The 19,253-nt window shown below is 38.5% G+C and overlaps 1 protein-coding gene across 1 annotated transcript in view; it reads right to left on the bottom strand.

Moving 5' to 3' along the window:
• LOC126259222 (quinone oxidoreductase-like) overlaps positions 1–19,253 on the bottom strand; it is a 93,904-nt gene that overhangs the window by 12,191 nt on the left and 62,460 nt on the right. Inside the window, exons 4-5 of the mRNA XM_049955833.1 lie at positions 7,312–7,396; positions 2,306–2,429 (exon numbers count right to left, since the gene is read on the bottom strand). Of these exons, the coding sequence (XP_049811790.1) occupies positions 2,306–2,429; positions 7,312–7,396 (209 nt within the window). The remainder of the gene's footprint in view (positions 1–2,305; positions 2,430–7,311; positions 7,397–19,253) is intronic.

Genomic DNA, 19,253 nt, shown 5'->3' with positions numbered 1-19,253 from the left:
TATGTCCGCTGCTCCAGCAATTATACATCACACTTAAAATGTCATTGATTGCTTACTGCAAGAAATTACCTGAGCAGTGACTTCTCCAGATGATGTACCAGGTTGAACATGGGGACAGATGTCCATCAGAATTTTGGAGACACTTAAGCATAGTTGATAGAAGCATAATATCAACTGAATTATTACTACACGTCTGGCAACAAAAGCTTCCTCATCAAGTTCAGCTGACGTTGATCATGTAGGGAGGACAGCCTCTTGACAAGCTACTGCAAATAACTGACAGAGCTTTAGCTACCCTGCAGTCAACAGTCGTAGCATCCGTAGCAACATCATCGGTTACCTCTGCAATGGTGACTCATCAGAGAGGTTAGAAGAATCAATGTTAAGCTGTGCAGCCACAAGTTACAGGCATAAACTAGGCATTGCTGAGGGGATCAGACAGCGCTACAAAGGAAAGGATGGCTACATAATGGTGAATTTCCACCAGCAGCAAGATGCAGTCACAGTCCAAACAGAACCAGACTCATAACGACAATTTTTGCTGGTACCTCAGGTGGTTCGGTCCATGAGCTACAAGAAGCAGAAAACGTTTTGGATTCCCAAATGGCAGGGGTAGCCTACTGCAGGTGCCACAGGCTGTGGCTCTCACAAACAGCATCATAAATGAATGAAGAACTAGGCAGCAACATTCATATCCTAGGTAAGGCCCATGGAAGTATGCTTTACACTATTCCTTTTTGCCGTTCTATGACATCCTGGAAGAATAAGCTAACATTGCACTGATTACTATTGGTTGATAGACTCTCAGACCTCAAGTTCTTGATAGACACAGGTTCAAAAGTCACTACCCTGCCGGCCTCAAGCTTGTTTATGAATGACTCGAGCAAGCCTGTGAAATTACTAGCAGTTAACAATTCAAGCATAAACATGTATAGTTATAAACAGCTGTCTACCCTTTACAAGTGGAACTTGAGGAACCCCATATGTGATTCCTTGACAGTCAGAATTATGTCCCCAAACTATATTGGCTGAATTATTAAGTACAACCTTCTGCATTCTTTTGGTTAGATATGACATTATCCATTGGTTGACTGTACTACCAATCCCACAAAACTTCAACCTATCTAGGAGAATACTGTGATTCACACAGTCAAATGCCTTCAGTAGAACACAGAAAATACCAAACAGCACTGTTTTATTATCTAATGCTTGTAAAAATCTGGTGACTGAACATGTAAATGGCATTCTCAGTAGAGCAATCCTTCTGACACCCAAACGTGAGATACAATCCTGGAATAAATCACCTTCTCGAAAATTTTGGAAAATTATGTCAATATTTTGGCTACCAATGGTTGTGCTAAGAGTAAATCTATGATATTCTTTGTATCATTAAGGTCAAATTAGTCTACTGTTAATATAAAGTATGGATTAAGTTTCTACAATTTCCAATGTATACATTGACTCCGTGCACATACCTGAAGGTCCTCCTTCTTGGTGGAGTCAATAGAATATGATGGTGAATAAATGACTGAATAAATTTGCTTCTATACATTCCTGCTAAAATTTATCTAGCATTATATGAAGAGAGGGGGAAAGATTAATGTTATAATGTCCCATTGGCAATGAAGTCATTGAAGATGGAGCACCAGCTCAGATTAGGGAAGGATGGGGAAGGAAATCGGCCATGCTCTTTCAAAGGAATCATCTCAGCATTTGCCTTAAGCAATTTAGAGAAATCATATTATGTACATGTGTAGCTGTAACTTAGAAATGTAAAATATAATGTAAACTTTTGTATTTCTCTTAAAAAAAAGTGAAAAAAGTTTCTTTTGTAAACCTTGACATGTCTCCTGTACATCAAATCAAATGATTTGAAAATTGTATGTAATGAGATGAATAAACCACATAACACATAACATAACATAACATAACATGGAAAACCTAAACCAGGAGTAATTTTGAATTTGACCAACATCCTCCCAAATGTGAGTCCAGTGTGCTAACCACTGAGCTACCTCGGTCAGTTGTATATGAAGAAGCATATTCCACTGCTAAAGACTAAGACACCTCATTTGGTACCTGTAGCATTAAAATATTGTACTTACAAATGGGAGGGACCAATTCAGTCATCCTCATTTACATTTCCCAAGACTTCTTACAGTCAGTCCATAAAACGTGTTACAAAACACACACAAAATATTATTTAGTTTCAGTTTATAGTTTTTTAAATATATATTTCATGGTGCTCAATATTTATGTCAACTGTATCAGGAAACTGTACACAACAAATTTTATATATCCTTACCGCTATAGATGCATTCTTGTTCATAACTGTCAGATCTGCTCCCAGATTCACATTAGAAAGATTTTCAAATATGATGTCAAACTTTCCAACAGTCTTTACCGCATTTTCCAGGTACCCATCTGTCCTGTAACAAGAAATGAAACCAGATGATCCACAATTCATGTCTTAATTTCCTGATAAAATGATTCCATTTTCTCTTAATTTTTCACAACTGATCAACCAAGAAGGTCAAAGAGTCATTCACGAATTCTTGCCTCTATCAAAATGAGATAAAATAACTACGAAACATAACAAAGAGAGAACCCTGCTTGTGAAACAAATAAGCTGAACACTAATTTAGAATGACATTCCAGACATGAGCATCACAATATTTTACTCAGTGACATGTAACCTTTCACTCATGCATGTTGGCTAAATACTCAGCTGAGAAATTATCAGTGCTTTCAGAGTGACGCTCTCAGCAGTTCAATGAACATGAAAATATTAAGAGTGGCTCATTCCTAAAACTTTGTCCCATTTTCAAGAAAGAAATCAAATTTAAGCTGCTGTTGCTAATTTTAACATTGTGTGATTACTAGCAAAGCTGGCAGATGCACATTGTGTTCATTTACTGTACAATCTGGATTTAAAATGAAATCATTTCAAAACAATAAAGTTTTACAATTACAAACTTGTATGAATAGAAAATGGTGCCTTGAGCAACTGTAATTAGCATTTGGTTATTGTATCACTCTAATGCTCACAGTCTTTCATTCATTCAGTCAATTCAGACTGAAAGAAATTTGTTCATATCATTTTGATTCAAAGGAAAGTCTTTTGAAGTCAGTCAGGGTATCTGAAAAAATTATGGGCCACCTACACCTCATAATTATGATTACTTTGGAATTTGGATCTGCTGTCACTTCCTAATTCTTGTTCATAACTGTCAGATCTGCTCCCAGATTCACATTAGAAAGATTTTCAAATATGATGTCAAACTTTCCAACAGTCTTTACCGCATTTTCCAGGTACCCATCTGTCCTGTAACAAGAAATGAAACCAGATGATCCACAATTCATGTCTTAATTTCCTGATAAAATGATTCCATTTTCTCTTAATTTTTCACAACTGATCAACCAAGAAGGTCAAAGAGTCATTCACGAATTCTTGCCTCTATCAAAATGAGATAAAATAACTACGAAACATAGTAATGTAGCTCTTAGGCCACTCCCACCTGAAGTGGTGCCACTTTCACGGTGCCCTGTGGTGTCACTGGGAGGATGAAGGAGAACCGTGCTGTGGACCTTAGTGCTCTCTTGGTCTATGCTATCAGCCAGAGACAGACACAGTTCCTCCACCCTTACCTCCACCAATTACAGGCATCTATGTTCTTTAGCTCCAATACAGGCCACATTACACCATGGTTTGGAGTTCACATTAAGCATCGGGTCCTCTTTTAACTGCCTGAGCAAGCCAGTTCAAAGATCAGAGTAAGGCAAGGGCATACCAGCTCCAAGAGGATTGTGCCTAGTAAAGCACTGTGGTGTTCAAACCAACCTTCGGGTTGAGTACAGCTTAATAATTGAAGTTTTAAGTAACTATAGTTGTTATTAGTCAATTTGAAATTGCTGTATAGTTAGACAGAGAACAACAGAAGGTTACACAAATAGCTTTACACCCCCTCCCCCCCCCCCAATAGTTATCCATATTTTTCATTTAAAATAATTATTGGTTCAGGGTACTTCAGTATTTATTTCATTCATAAGTAAGGCAGGCTGTCCTCAACCTGAAAATTGGTTTTAACACTGCAGTGCAATCCTATTGGAGTGGTATATTGTAGCCCTACCCTTAAACCTGAAATGACATACCCAGCCACTTATAGGGAGGCCTACAATTTTATGCAGACTGTGAACAGTGGTGTACCGCATCAACAATTCATTGCCAGAAGTGAAAGGCAGAATAAGTGACAGAAAAAATCCAAGGATTGACTGTGGAATGAAGCCGAGACATTTGGATTTCTAATCTGTCATTGAGTCACTAAACTAGAAATAGCTGTACATGATTACAATTGGTGTAAGAACTGACTGCGCATAGTGTTCACACAGTGTCAGGTAATGCCAATTTAAGGTCAGCCATTCTTGGCCAGTCCCCAGTACTTTGCCTGTATGTTTCAACTCTATGTCTGAGTTGGTTGTTTAGTTGTGCTGCATTGCTTGATGCCATGTCAATTAATAATCCCGCTGAGTGAGTGGTGCATTCAAACATTTGGTTTTTAAATGTAGAAAAGGTCCTTTCTGCTAAAATTTATTGGCAAATTGTTTCAGTGTGTGGGGAATATGTGATGAATAGTGAAAATGTGCATAAGTAGTACAGTCTGTTCGATGAAGGAAGGAAGAACGTTCATAATGAGGATCAATCTGGACAGCCTACTGTCACCTGTAAAAAGTAGTTGGAAAAGCTGGAGAGAAGATTTGTAAAAAGAGGCACTTCACTATTGGCATACTTCATCAACATTTCCCTCAAGCTTCAAGATGAGTAATTTGTGCAATTGTTGCAGACCAACATCAATACAAAAATATGTGTGCAATATAGGTCACAACAATGTTGATGGATGAACACCGTACAAAGTGTTTTGCACATTTATTTTCATTTTTAGATTACTATGGCAAGGATGGTGATGAGTTCTTGAGTCACATTGTGACTGGTGATAAGACATGGATTGCCTACTATACTCTAGAGACTAAATGAGAATCCAACGAGTGGCATCATTCAGTTTCTCCAATGAAACTAAGAAAATTCAAACAAGCACAACATGGAAAATCATTGATGCAGTTTTCAGGGACCAAAAACATTGTTCTTTTGATAGACTTCTTGCCAAGAGCAGTGACAATAAATCCTAAGAGGTAACATGAAACTTTATTAAAGCTTATACATGACATTCAAAATCACTAGTGGGCCTGTTCTCAAAGGACATCATTCTGCTTCTTGACAATGCTCAGCCTCATGTTGCAGCAAGTACAAAGGCGCAGATGGACAATTTTTGGTGGGAATTATTGGATTATCCAGCCTACAGTTCCAGTCTAGGACCCCCAATCTTTCTTACAGAATTTGTTGTTGGATGATGACTGGAGAATGATGGCACTGAAGGCAACTGTAACTGACTGGTTAAATGGACTGGTGGCAGAGTTCTGTGATGACATTATCCAACAGCTGGTGCCACAAATGAAAAAGTGTTTACACATTAAAGGTGACTATGTAGAAAAATAAATTATGTTCATATTTTCATTTCCTATAAAATATTTATTGTGCTATAACAAAAGTTATTGCTTAAAAAATTATCCTCATATTTCCTCATATTTCTTCCTTGTTGTCTCTTGAGCTCATATTAAAATAATGTCCTCTTTCTATGATGATTTACAGATAAAGATAAACCACTTTCAGCACTTGCTTAAGTATTCAGTGTAATGTATTGTTAGTAATAAATACCAAAACTTCATGCTCGTTTTTTACATAAAATGCGCAATATGTTAAAAAATACAGCTGAAAACTACAAAAGTATTTTACAGTGTCTCTTCCCTTAATATAGTTAAGAAATTAATATGGATCTTATCTCCCACATCGATCAAATTTGCCGCAAGATGTTTTCTTTTGTCTCCTTCTTCAGTATCTCCTTTCTAACACTTTTTCAAATCCTACATGCAGTTCTGGAGAAAACGTTTGGAACATACCAATGCATTACTAATATTTATTTTTCCACTTGTTTCCTTTGAATTACCCCCAGAATGTTGAAAAACACATTTGTTGGAAAATGTTGGTAAGGTACGTTGCAAGTTTCACAGCCAATGTTGTTGCAATGGAACATTTTTATGCCTACTCTTACTCACTTTCCTACAGATGAGTCAGCAATGGAAGAGTGAAATATTTATTCAGTATTTCCTAGGGAAGTAAGAAGAGCAACACATGCCACAGAACTACCACACACAAAACCAACATTACTTTGAGATAGTTAAGTTAGTACCTCACCAGTGACATGAAAGTCAGTGGCCTCAGCTGAGCAAATTTTGCATCAGAAATCAGAACAATCCCTCTGTTCCCCTGCTTCCCCATATTTCCTGTACCCTCTGAATGTTTCTTCAACCATGTTTTACTATCCCTGACCATCTACAAATTTGCAGTATCATTTTACTATTCCATATTTTGGGTCTGGTGAAGAAATTTTATAAATTTCTGCAAGACAGAAATTGTTTACGTTGCAATCTTCCATCAAAAATATTCTTTGTTTTTACATCTGATTTTCTTTTATATAGAGTCCAGTATTATGCATATTTAGGCACAAAACTATACTCAACACCACCAAAAATTTTGTGCAAAATTAAGTAACAATAATAATAACCTACAATTATCTAACACAGTTTATGTATAATTCATATATGAGTGTGTTTAACATGATATCTGCAATAGTATCATTGTCTTGTATCGAACTAGGGACCTAGAAATGACAGAGAGGCTTCGTCCCCACTGTAGCCCTCAGTGGTTCACAACCCCACAACAGGCTACAGCAGTCCACTCACCCCACACTGAACCCAGTGTTATTGTGCAGTTTGGTCCCCAGTGGACCTCCTCCCCCTTCTCCCCGGGAACGTCTCACACCAGACGAGTGTAACCCCAAATGTTTGCATAGTAGAGTAATGATGTTGTGTGTGTATGTGGAGAGAGTGTTTGTGCAGCAATCGCCAACATAGTATAACTGAGGCGGAATAAGGGGAATCAGCCCACATTCGCCGAGGCAGATGGAAAACCGCCTTAAAAACCATCCATAGACTGGCCAGCACACCAGACCTCAACACTAATCCACTGGGTGGATTCATGCCGGGGACCGGCACGCCTTCCCACCAGAAAGCAGTGCGTTAGACCACACGGACAACCAGGCGGACGATAGTGTCATACTTGACAACTGTTTTCTAAAATACTGCAGTAAGCACAACATGCCAAATAAAACCTAGTTTTTCTTGCACATAAATATTTACCTGTGATTGAACACATGATCAGCTCCCACTTTTTTCACCAGTTCAAGTCCTTCAGATGATCCTGCAGTTCCAACAACAGTGAGACCTAAAACACCAGGAAAACCACACTGAGCTCCAGTCACAGCAAACATGATACACCTAAACCTACACCTACTCCTACACTTACATCTCTACCCTGCAAACCACTGTGGAGCGCATGGTAAGGGGTACACCCCATTGTACCAGTAACTAGGGTTTCTTCCCTTTCCATTCAATTACGGAGTGTGGGAAGAATGATTGTTTGAATGCCTGTGTGCTTGCTGCAATTATTCTAATCTTATCCCCATGATCCTTTTGTGAGCAATGTGTAGGGCTTTGTAGTATATTCCTGGAATCATCATTTAGAACAGTTTCTTGAAACTTTGTTAGTACACTTTCTCGGCATAGTTTACATCTATCTTCAAGAGTCTGCCAGTTCAGTTTCTTCAGCATCACTGTAAATCTCCTACAGGTCAAACCAACCTGTGACTATTTGTGCTGCCCTTCTCTGTACATATTCAATATCCTCTATTAGTTCTATTTGGTACGGGTCCATGCGCTTGAGCAATATTCTAGAATGGGTCACAAAAGTGATCTGTAAACAATCTCCTTTGTAGATTGATTGCATTTCCCCAGTATTCTACCAGTAAACCAAAGTTTACCACTTGCTTTACCTACAACTGAGCCTATGTGATCATTTCATTTTATTTCCCTACAAAGTGCCATACCCAGGTATTTGTGTGAGTTGGTTGATTCCAGCTGAGGCTCATTGATATTATAGACAAAGGATACTAAGTTATTTTCATTTTGTGAAGTGCACAGTTTTAGTTTTATGAACATTTGCAGCAAGTTGCCAATCTTTACACCACTTCGAAATCTTATCAAGATCTGACTAAATATTTTGCAGTTTGATTCAAACATTACTTCATTATAGATAACTGCATCATCCGCAAAAAGTCTGAGGTTACTATTAATATTGTCAACAAGGCCATTAATATACAACATGAACAGCAAGGGTCCCAACACATATGCCTAATGCGCACCTGAAGTTACTTCTATATCTGACGATGACTCTCCATCCAAGATAATATGCTGTGTCCTCCCTAGCAAAAAGTCCTCAATTCAGTCACAAATTTCACTTAATACCCCATATGATCGATCTTTTGATAATAAACATAGGTATGGAAATATGTCAAATGCTTTTAGGAAATCAAGAACCACAAGTTTGTTGTACATAGACTGAATACCATGACTTTCAAACCTACCAAAAATAAACACAAAATACATCTATTTAAGAAAGAAGATAAAAATTTGCTTTGACATCTTCCTAAGAAACAGTCTCCACTCCTTCCAATCTTACTGTGTAAGCACAGGCCAGATGTGGTTTAAATTAAAAGAAATAGTATTGATGGCAACCGAGAGACATATGGTGCTGATCCCCCATGGCACACTAAACAGAACACTGTTGCAGAAGCAATAAAAAAAGCCAAATTTAAAACAACGCATAATCCCAAAGATTGGCGACATTTTACAAAAGCTCAAAATTTAGTGTGAACTTCAATGTGAGACGCTTTCAACGGTTTCCACAATGGAATTCTGTCTTTAATTCTGGCAGAAAACCCAAAGAGATTCTGGTCATATGTAAAGTACACCTGCAGCAAAATGCAATCAATACCTTCACTGCATGATAACAAACAGTGCCACTAAAACAGAGTTGCTACAAAAGGTTTTCCAAAATTCCTTCGCAAAAGGAGATGAAGTAAATATTCCAGAATTTGAATCAACTACTGATGATCCAAATTTAAACTAAAGGTAAGTGATGCTGTAAATATGACTCCCAATTATCAGATTGTTAATACGCCTGATCTAAAAATTTGTCACCATATTGTGCAATCCCTGCGTAATAAGATCGACGAAATTAATGTACTGTTAACAGGTGAACTTAAAGATATCTCAGTGTTATGCATCTCTGAGAATTGGCTTAACCCAGAATTAATCCAGAATACGAAAATAAATTCATTTTGGCTTCTTATTACTGCAGGAAAAACAGTAAGCACAGTGGGGTGGCAGTTTACACAAAGGAAAATGTAGATTTAATTACCCTACCTGACTTATCCAGAACAAATGTCGAAAAGGATTATGAAATTGCAGCTATAAAAATTATTCAGTTCAGTGTGATTATCGCTACAGTTTACCCATCACCATCTGGAAATTTTGAACTTTTCTTAAACAAAATGGAGTCATTGCTAAATCAAGTAAATAAAATGGATCGTGAGTTGATGATCTGTGGTGACTTCAATATTGATTTCCTCACAAATAGTGGAAATGGAGAGACCCTTTTGAAGCTTGTAACATCCTATACTTTAAAGACTGAAGTAAATTCTGCTACACGAGAAACAGAAACTTGCCAAACAGCTCTAGATAAATTTCTAGTCAAGAAGAGTTTACATAACACTTCATTAAAAATTTTCAGTGCAGATTTTAGTGACTATCTTGTTCAAATATTAAGCATAAAAGTAAAAGTCAGTATTATTAACAACAAGTCTGTAAGAACCTCATGTAGAAGTTATAATCAGGATAATGTAAACTACTTCCACAGCTTACTACAGAAAGAAAAATGGCCAGAAGAGTACAAAATGAATGATATAAATGAAAACTTCAACACCTCCATTGATACATTGACCCATTTCTTTCAAATTGCATTCCCACTGAAAACTGTAACCATAAAGGGGAACTTTTGAACAAACAGATGGAGCACAAGGAGAATTAGAGTTTCAGGACAGAAGAAAAGACTACTTCATGAAATATGTAACTCAAAAAATTCTTCACCTGAAGTATGCACTACTATAAAAAATACTACAAAATATTAATAAAAGTAATAAACGCAGTAAAAATAATGCATGATCATGAATACATTTATAATTCAGCTAATAAATCAAAGCCTATAATCTTGAGAACACAGACAACCTTGCAAAAATATAATATTACCACAAAAAAATTAAAAAGTAACAAACACATTAGAAGTAGCCAACAAATTTAACACTTTTTTCACAGGCGTTGGTGATAATATTGTCACAGAAGAAGCTGAGTAGCTCCGTGGTGTAGTGGTTATGATACTAAACTGTTTCATGGAGGGTCACGAGTTCAAAACTCATCTGGACTGTACAATTTTAATTTCTATATTCAGTTCAAGTACATTCTAGAAGTATCCACAAATGTCAAGAATCATTGTACTGGAATGTTCTGTAGCTGTGTATATACTGTATGTGTTCTGGCCGGAGGCAGTTCACTCCATGCTCTTGTATGTGCATGTGCTGAATAAACCTTCATTAAGTGAAGTTAGTGTTTGTCATTCATCCAATTACACCTTCTTCTACATGACATTATTCTGGTGGAGATGCTGGGTATTGGAACTTGTGATAGCGCACATTATCGACGACACAATGGCTCCCATCAGGCCACGACAGAGCCACCATTTACGTGGCGAGAAACCCAAGTTCGAGCCATATTCAACAGATCGCAATCCATCAGAGACAGAAGAAGAAGAGGACGCTACAATGACAGAAACTGAGTGCCACCACATGAGACATACTCCCGCCACCACATGAGACATACTTCCGGGTTCTCTGATGACGAAGGCCAAAATTCAAACAAATAGCTGAAGGTATATGAGCATATAGCCAAATTTAACAAATGGGATGACACCGTGTGTTTGGCTAACGTATTTTTCTGCTTGGAGGGCACTGCCAAGCAATGGTACGAGAACAACAAGAAGAAGGTCACAAACTGAGAAGCATTCCAAGTGGAACTGCGCAAGTATTTCGGCGACACACAGCGACAGAAGTGCAAGGCTGAAGATAAATTAAAGTGCGGGGCACAGCATCCAGGAGAAACTACAGCATCCTACATTCAAGACGTCTTGGAGCTGTGTAAAATAGTGGATCCTAGAATGAAGGAGGAAGATAAGGTCGCACATCTCATGAAGGGTGTTGTTGAGGACATGTATCAAGCCCTACTCCTGAAGAAGGTTTTGACAGCAGACAACTTCATAAAATGGTGCCAGTGTATCGAGACAATGCATCAAAAAAGAATTACACGCAAGAAGTTTGAATGGCTTCCAAACATTACATCGATGTCTGTGATGGAGGAAGCAACTGATTTCACAAGTGTTCTTCATCAGATAGTGAGAGATGTAGTTCAGAAGGCACTTGGATTGCACAGCGAGCAAAAAACCGAGATGCTTCAAGAGGTCATAAGGGAGGAAGTAGAACAGACATTAAAACCAATCTCTCGTCCTTCATCTCCCTTTAAAACGGGGAAAAAGTCGAGTCCCAGGTGGAGTTATGTTCCTGTTTGGGCACCAAGGAAGACAAATGGTTGGAGGACCTAGGATAACCAACCAGTATGTTCCCACTGTGGACGACCAGGCCATGTGGTGTGCTATTGTCGACAAAGGCAGTGGATATTTGATTATGCCCGTGGCAGAAGACAGCAGACTGATGTTAGCCGGCGCCAACTCTGGGACGACGAAGATGAACAAGAAGATGTGAGTGCAGGACGACTTAGGTCATCATCACCACAAGCTAGCCACTGGAGAGGACGCTCCCAAACACACCAATCAAGGCCTCCATCGCCATTTAGAAGCTCCAGCGGATCACCTAGCTGCCGCAACCTGGAAAACTAAAGGGTGCGATCTTCCTTGGAGGTGAGGCGAGGCCGTCAAAGAGAAAAATCCTCCGCCGTTGATCATTACAAAAATGATAGGAAACTACATCGATATCCTCATGGATGGCCGACCAGCCCAAGCTCTTGTGGAGTCTGGAGCATCATATTCAGTCATTTCAGAGAAGTACTGTCACCAGTTGCAGAAAACCATATTCGTCAACAACGAAGCATCTCTGCTGAAGGTGGCTAATGGGAAATATGTAATACCTACAGGAAGACATACCATTCATGTGGGTATACACACAGCCCTTAGAATTCGTCATCTTACAAGAATGTAGTTGTGACGTCATTCTCGGATGGGACTTTTTGAAAGCTTCCCAGGCAATTATAGATTGTGGTCACTCGAAGATTATGCTAGACAAGATGAGATACTGTGGACAGGAAGATGCACATCTGAGTGTGTGGAGACTGTGTGTGCTGGATGAAGTGACCATTCCTGCAGTCAGCGCTAGAAAGGTAACTGTCACATGTCATGCCATGCATCAACCCATGGATATTGTAGTGGAATGGAAGAGAAGCATGCCACTGAAGAATAACTTGGTCATCCCAACCCTCTGTCATCTTGTTTAATAACAGATTCAGTGAATTGTGGATATCAACTGTCGCCGAGAACCACAGATCTCCTCCAAGACGCATGTGCATAGCAAATGCTGCGCCGTTAATTAAAGAACAGCTGAGCATCATAGAAACCTCCCATGCCGAGTCTGTGGGCGAAATTAGTGCTACCACTACGAGACAAGATCTTCTAGCTCGACTATCACCAGATCTCACTAAGGAACAACAGAAGAAGCTGCTTGCCATTCTTCAAGAGTTCTCTGAATGCTTCAATCCACAGGTGAAGAGCAAATTAGACAAATTGATGGTGAAGCACCGGATTAGCACTGGAGACCATCAACCAATAAGCCAGAGAGCATACCATGTATCAGCAACGGAACGTTGAATAATTTGCAATGGGGTAGAGAAAATGATGAAGAATGACATCATTCAGCCTTCACAGAGCCCATGGTGATCACCAGTGGTCCTCGTCAAGAAGAAGGATGACAGTTGGCGCTTTTGTGTTGATTACAGGAAGATTAATAAGATAACTAAAAAGGACATTACCCTCTTCCACGAACTGACGATACACTAGATTTTCTGAAGGGAGCTAAGTTCTTCTCAACCATGGACATGTACTCAGGATACTGGAAAATCGAAGTAGATGAGGCTGATCGTGAACAAACTGCATTCATCACCTCTGAGGACCTGTATGTGTTTAAGGTAATGACGTTTGGTTTGCATAATGCACCAGAAACTTTTGAACAAATGATGGATAATCTTCTAAGGCAACTGAAATGGATGATGTGTCTTTGTTATTTAGATGAGATTATAGTGTTCTCAGAGGCATTTGATGAACACATAAAAAGACTGAGGGCCGTTCTTAAGTGTCTCCAACAAGGCAGACTGAAACTTAATCCAAGAAAGTGTCTCTTTGGAGCAAAAGAAATCAAAATAACTGGATACCTTGTGTCAAATGAAGGTGTGCAGCCAGACCCAGAAAAGGTGAGATCTATAACAGAATTTCCTATTCCTAAAAGTATTAGAGATGTGAGAAGATTCCTCAGATTACGTTTTTATTACTGTCGTTTTATCAAAGACTTTTGTATCAAAGCCAGGCCACTCCGAAAGTTGTTAAAAGCTGATGCTAAATTTATCTGGTGTGGTGCTCAACAATATTCTTTCGATGTGCTGCAAAAAGCTCTGACGACTGACCCTGTACTTGATCTGTATGATGAGAGAACACCTACAGAACTACACACAGATGCCAGCAGGAATGAGGTTGGTGCTGTTCTGGTGCAAATTTTGGATGGAAAAGAGAAGATTATAGCCTATGCTTCTAGGACACTTACAAAAGCTAAGAGAAAAAAACTACTCAATTCCAGAAAGAGAATGTCTTGCTGTGGTCTGGGCCACGTGCAAATTTTGACAGTATCTCTATGGGAGGCCATTAATAGTTGTTACAGACCATCATTCACTTTGTTGGTTGACAGGTCTCAAGGATCCAACAGGATGACTCACCAGGTGGACACAACGTCTTCAAGAGTATGACATTACCATAGTGTACAAAAGTGGAAGAAACCACCAAGATATCTCAAATTAAGCTTGCCTTAAATTGATCAGAGGATGTGAAAGTACAATGTAAGGTAGTTAATGGATTACTTTGCAAGAAAACTTTGCACTGATTATCTGACACGCTAAGCCGTTACAAAAGCCGTGAAAACAGCCGAAGCATCCAAGGTAGCCAAATTCATCGTGGAAGACATTGTATTAAAACATGGTGCCCCAAGGTCGTTAATTATGGATCGAGGGAAAGTTTTTAAATCAAATCTTGAGGCAGAGATAAACTTTCAGTGCAACATTACTCATCACATGATGGCTGCCTACCATCCACAAACTAACGGGCTTACTGAATGCTTTAATAAGACCTTGGCCAACATGCTATCAATTTTTGTCAATGTTAAGCAGAGCAACTGGGATGAGGTGCTACCTTTCATGAAGTTTGCCTACAACCCACCATACAAGACACCACAGGATTTACATCATTTTTCCTGGGGCATGGGTGTGAGGTGACTAAGACGAAGGACACTGTGTTTCCGTTACATCCTGATGACATGGACAATGATTACATTGGCTAGGTGTTAACAAGAGCTGAGGAAGTTTCACCATTAGCTCAACTCCACACGCTGCAGGCTCAAGAAAATGACCAACGAAGGTATGACGTGAGCCACCACCCTGTTGTCTACCAGCCTGGTGACCTCGTCTAGATCTTCACTCCTGTTTGGAAGGTTGGTCTCTCTGAGAAGCTCCTCAGGTGCTACTTTGGACCTTATAAGATTGTAAGACAGTTGTCTGATGTTATTTATGAAATTGAAGATTTGGACCCCAACACAAGATGATGAAAGATCAGAGATATGGTCAACATCCTTTGAATGAAGCCCTATAACGATCCTGCAACCTAGGGTAAATTCGAAGCTCCAGTGACAGGCAACAAGCGGAAAGGTGACAAAGAGCATAGGGGCAAAAGCAGTTCTAAGAAGATCAGTGCCATGGCGAGAGTCAGTCATCAGGAGTCGGAGTATGCAGGACCGATGACTCATTTCTGAACTACGAGGACGTATCACCTGGACTGTACAATTTTAATTTCTATATTCAGTTTGAGTACATTCTAGAAGTATCCACAAATGTCAAGAATCATTGTACTGGAATGTTCTGTAGCGGTATGTGTTCTGGCCGGAGGCAGTTTGCTCCACACTCTTGTGCTGAATAAACCTTCATTAAGTGAAGTTAGTGTTCATCATTCATCTAATTACACCTTCTTCTATGTGACAATATGTTACAATCAAACTTTCATAAGAGCACCCAGGCAAATGAATATAAAATAAGTGCATGTAGAGGATCAATGTACATCAGTTCTGTTTCACAAGATGAAGTAGCTAAGGCAATGAAAGGACTAAAATATTCCAACTCTGCAGGCATTCCTGGTGTACCTGCAACAATATTGAAGAAGAGTGCATCAGTCCTAATTGAAATACTTACACACTTGTGTGACTGCTCACATCAGGCAGGCACTTGCCCTGATGTATTGAAAACATCAAAAGTTATTCCAGCATATAACAAAGGTGAGAAAGATAATGTAAATAACTATAGACACATCACAATTTCTTCCTGCATCTCAAAAGTATATAAAAAAAGTTATGACAAACTTACGAAATTTATAAATAAAAATAACATCCTATATGATGAACAACATTGATTCAGAAATAAGATGTCAACGACAACTGCTATTTATGAGTGCATCAATCCCATCCTAAGCCTGAAGGACAAAAAACAGGAATCAATAGGAGTATTTATTGACCTGCAAAAGCTTCTGACATGGTGAATCATAAAATTCTGCTATCAAAGCTTGAAAGATATGGTAGTCGAGGTCTGTCCAACAACTGGATCGGTTCCTTCCTGACTCATCGTAAGCAGACAGTGTACATCAAGCACACAAATATCGAACTAAAATTGTATCCGAAAACTTACCTGGCTATAAACAAATTAAATGTGATGTACCCCAAGGATCAGTAATGGGACTCCTTCTGTCCCTTCTGTACATAAATGATCTAAACTTAAATGTTGTTGCACGTAAAACCATCATATTTGCAGATGACACCACAATTCTACTAAAAGGAGACAGCAGTGAGCAATTACAACAGGCAGCAAACACGGTCACAAAACAACTTAACAGCTGGGCACAGAGTAATCAGCTTATAATAAACGGTAAAAAAATCATTGCACTAAAATTCCCCAATGCTCTTAAGAAGGACATGCTTATGCCATCAGTCTCTATCAATGACGACCTAGTTGGTAACAGTACTGAAACCAAATTCTTAGGACTTTGCTGCAGAGCAATTTAAAATAGAATAAGCATTTAGAATATCTCAATGCAGATCTGAGCAAAACATGTTACTTTCTTTGTTCACTAAAATCATGCTGTAGTGAGGAAACAGTAATGAATGCATATCATCCCTACTTTCATTCTAATCTTAGATATGTGGTCACTCTCTGGGGAAACTCTAAAACAGCTAATAGCACTTTTAAACTAAAAAAAAAGGGCCATTAGAATCTTGTTTGGGTGCAAGTAAACCCCTGTTTAAGAAATCTGGTATTCCTCCATTATCATGAGCATACATTATGAAAATCCATTTATTCTGTAAAATAACTGTGATAGGTAAGGATTGCATACTGAAAAAAAAAAACTGTTTTTAAATGATCATTTTACCAGACAAAACAGAAACTTACATATAACCCAAATCAGCACAACTCTGCCAAAAAGGTACTTTTCACATGGGAGTTAAGCTTTATAAACAAACACCCTGAAAACATAAAGGCTATTACGAAGGTCAATACCTTTGGAAAATCTCTAAAGTCATATTTACTGTAGCCGGCCGCAGTGGCTGAGGGGTTCTAGGTGCTTCAGTCCGGAACCGCACTGCTGCTACGGCCGCAGGTTCGAATCCTGTCTCGGGCATGGATGTGTGTGATGTCCTTAGGTTAGTTAGGTTTAAGTAGTTATATGTCTAGGGGACTGATGACCTCAGATGTTAAGTCCCATAGTGCTTGGAGCCATTTGAATTTGAATATTTACTGCATCACTGTTTTTACTCCACTGCAGAATATTTACATTTAGGAAGGGTTATAAAAATACTTACGTATAAAGTGTATTATTGTAACCTTAAATAAGTATGCCTAGAAATCACTTTCAGCTGTATACTTATAACTTCACTTGTCCAATGTTTTGTGCGTAAGCTCCTTTCTAGGCAACAGCGCCAATAAATACAATACAATACAAATAACAAAATTGCCAAAATGAGTAATTTAGAAGTAGATATCCTCAGTGCAGCAAAGCAGCTGAAAACACTGAAGAAAGACTAGGCCTCTGGTCCAGACAATATAGCAGTGAGGCTCCTTTCAGAGTATGCTGATACAATAGCTCCACACTTAGCAATCATATGCAACCGCTCACTCATAGATAGATCTTTACCCAAAGACTGGAAAGTAGCAAAAAGAAATGAATAGGAGTAATACACTGAATTACAGACCCATATCATTAGCATAGATTTGTTGTGGGCTTTTGGAACATATAGTGTGCTCAAACATTATGCAGTGGTCTTTTGGAACATATACTGTGCTCAAACATTATGAATCACACCAAGGAAAATGATTTATTGACAAATAGCCAACATGGATCCAGAAAATCTCATTCATGTGAAACACAACTAGCTCTTTATTCTCAAGAAGTAATGAATGATATCGCTATGGACATCAAACTGATTCTATATTTTTAGATTTTCAAAAGGTTTTTGACACTGTTCCTCACAAACGACTTCTAATTAAACTGCGTGCCCATTGGAGAATCGGCTCAGTTGTGTGACTGGATCTGTGATTTCCTGCCAGAAAGGTCCCTGTTTCTAAAAACTGACAGAAAGTCATCGAGTAAAACAGAATTAATATCTGGCATTTCCCATAGAAGTGTTACAGGCCCTCTATTGTTCCTGATCTACATAAATGATTTAGGAGCCAATCTGAGCAGCCCTCTTAGATTGTTTGCAGATGATGCTGTCATTCACAATCTCGTAAAGTCATCAGATTATCAAAACCACTTGCAAAATGATTTAGACAAGGTATATCTATGGTGCAAAAAGTGGCAATTGGCTCTAAATAATGAAAAGTGTGAAGTCATCCACATGAGTACTAAAAAGTATCTGCAGAATTTCAGTTGTATGATGAATCATACAAACCTAAAGGCTGTAAACTCGTCTAAGTACTTAGGGATGCAGTTACAAATAACTTAAGTTGGAATGATCACATAGATAATGTAGTGGGGAAAGCAAACCAAAGACTGTAATTTACTGACAGAATACTCAGAAAACGTTACAGGTCTATTACAGAGACTGTTTACACTATGCCTGTCCACTCTCTTCTGGAGTATTGCTGTGTGTTGTGAGATTCACATCAGACAGGATTGACGAAAGGCATCAAAACAATTCAAAGAAGGGAAGTTTGTTTTGTGACATCACAAAATAAGGGAGGGAGTCCCATGGATGTGATACATGAATTGGGGTGGCAGATATTAAAACAAAGGTGTTTTTGCTGCACTAGGACCTTCTCATGAAATTTCAATCACCAACTTTCTCCTCACAGTGTGAAAATATATTATTGGTGCCCACCTACATAGGGAGAAATGATCATCATAATACAGTAAGAGAAATCATTTTGATGAACCATATCCCAGGTGCTTAATTGTGAATTGCAGAGTAATCACGTAATCATGTAGATTAAAAGTTTTCAGTATGACATGTGAGAAAAGTGCAAGTTGGGTTTCACATGATTGATGTTTTCAGAATCCATGGTGGTTCACATGGAGGATGAGTAGTCAGGGATCAGTAGTAATTCTTTAGTAATAAGAAGCAGTTTTCATTTTTTCACAGTATGTAAAAAAATACCACCAGCTAGTGTAATGCTGACACACTTTCCTATCTTTTCTGTTATATTAAGCTTTGATTTGGTGGCTGTTTAGATAAACTGAAATATATTTTTTTTTTTTACATCTCTACTAATATGTGTTCAAAACAATGTAGTGTTCTCATATTTTAGAAACTGTTTACACTACAATGTTT

Source organism: Schistocerca nitens, chromosome 5 (genome assembly GCF_023898315.1).
Source record: "Schistocerca nitens isolate TAMUIC-IGC-003100 chromosome 5, iqSchNite1.1, whole genome shotgun sequence".
In the NCBI taxonomy this organism is placed as follows: domain Eukaryota; kingdom Metazoa; phylum Arthropoda; class Insecta; order Orthoptera; family Acrididae; genus Schistocerca; species Schistocerca nitens.
This window is presented reverse-complemented; position numbering and strand designations above follow the sequence as displayed.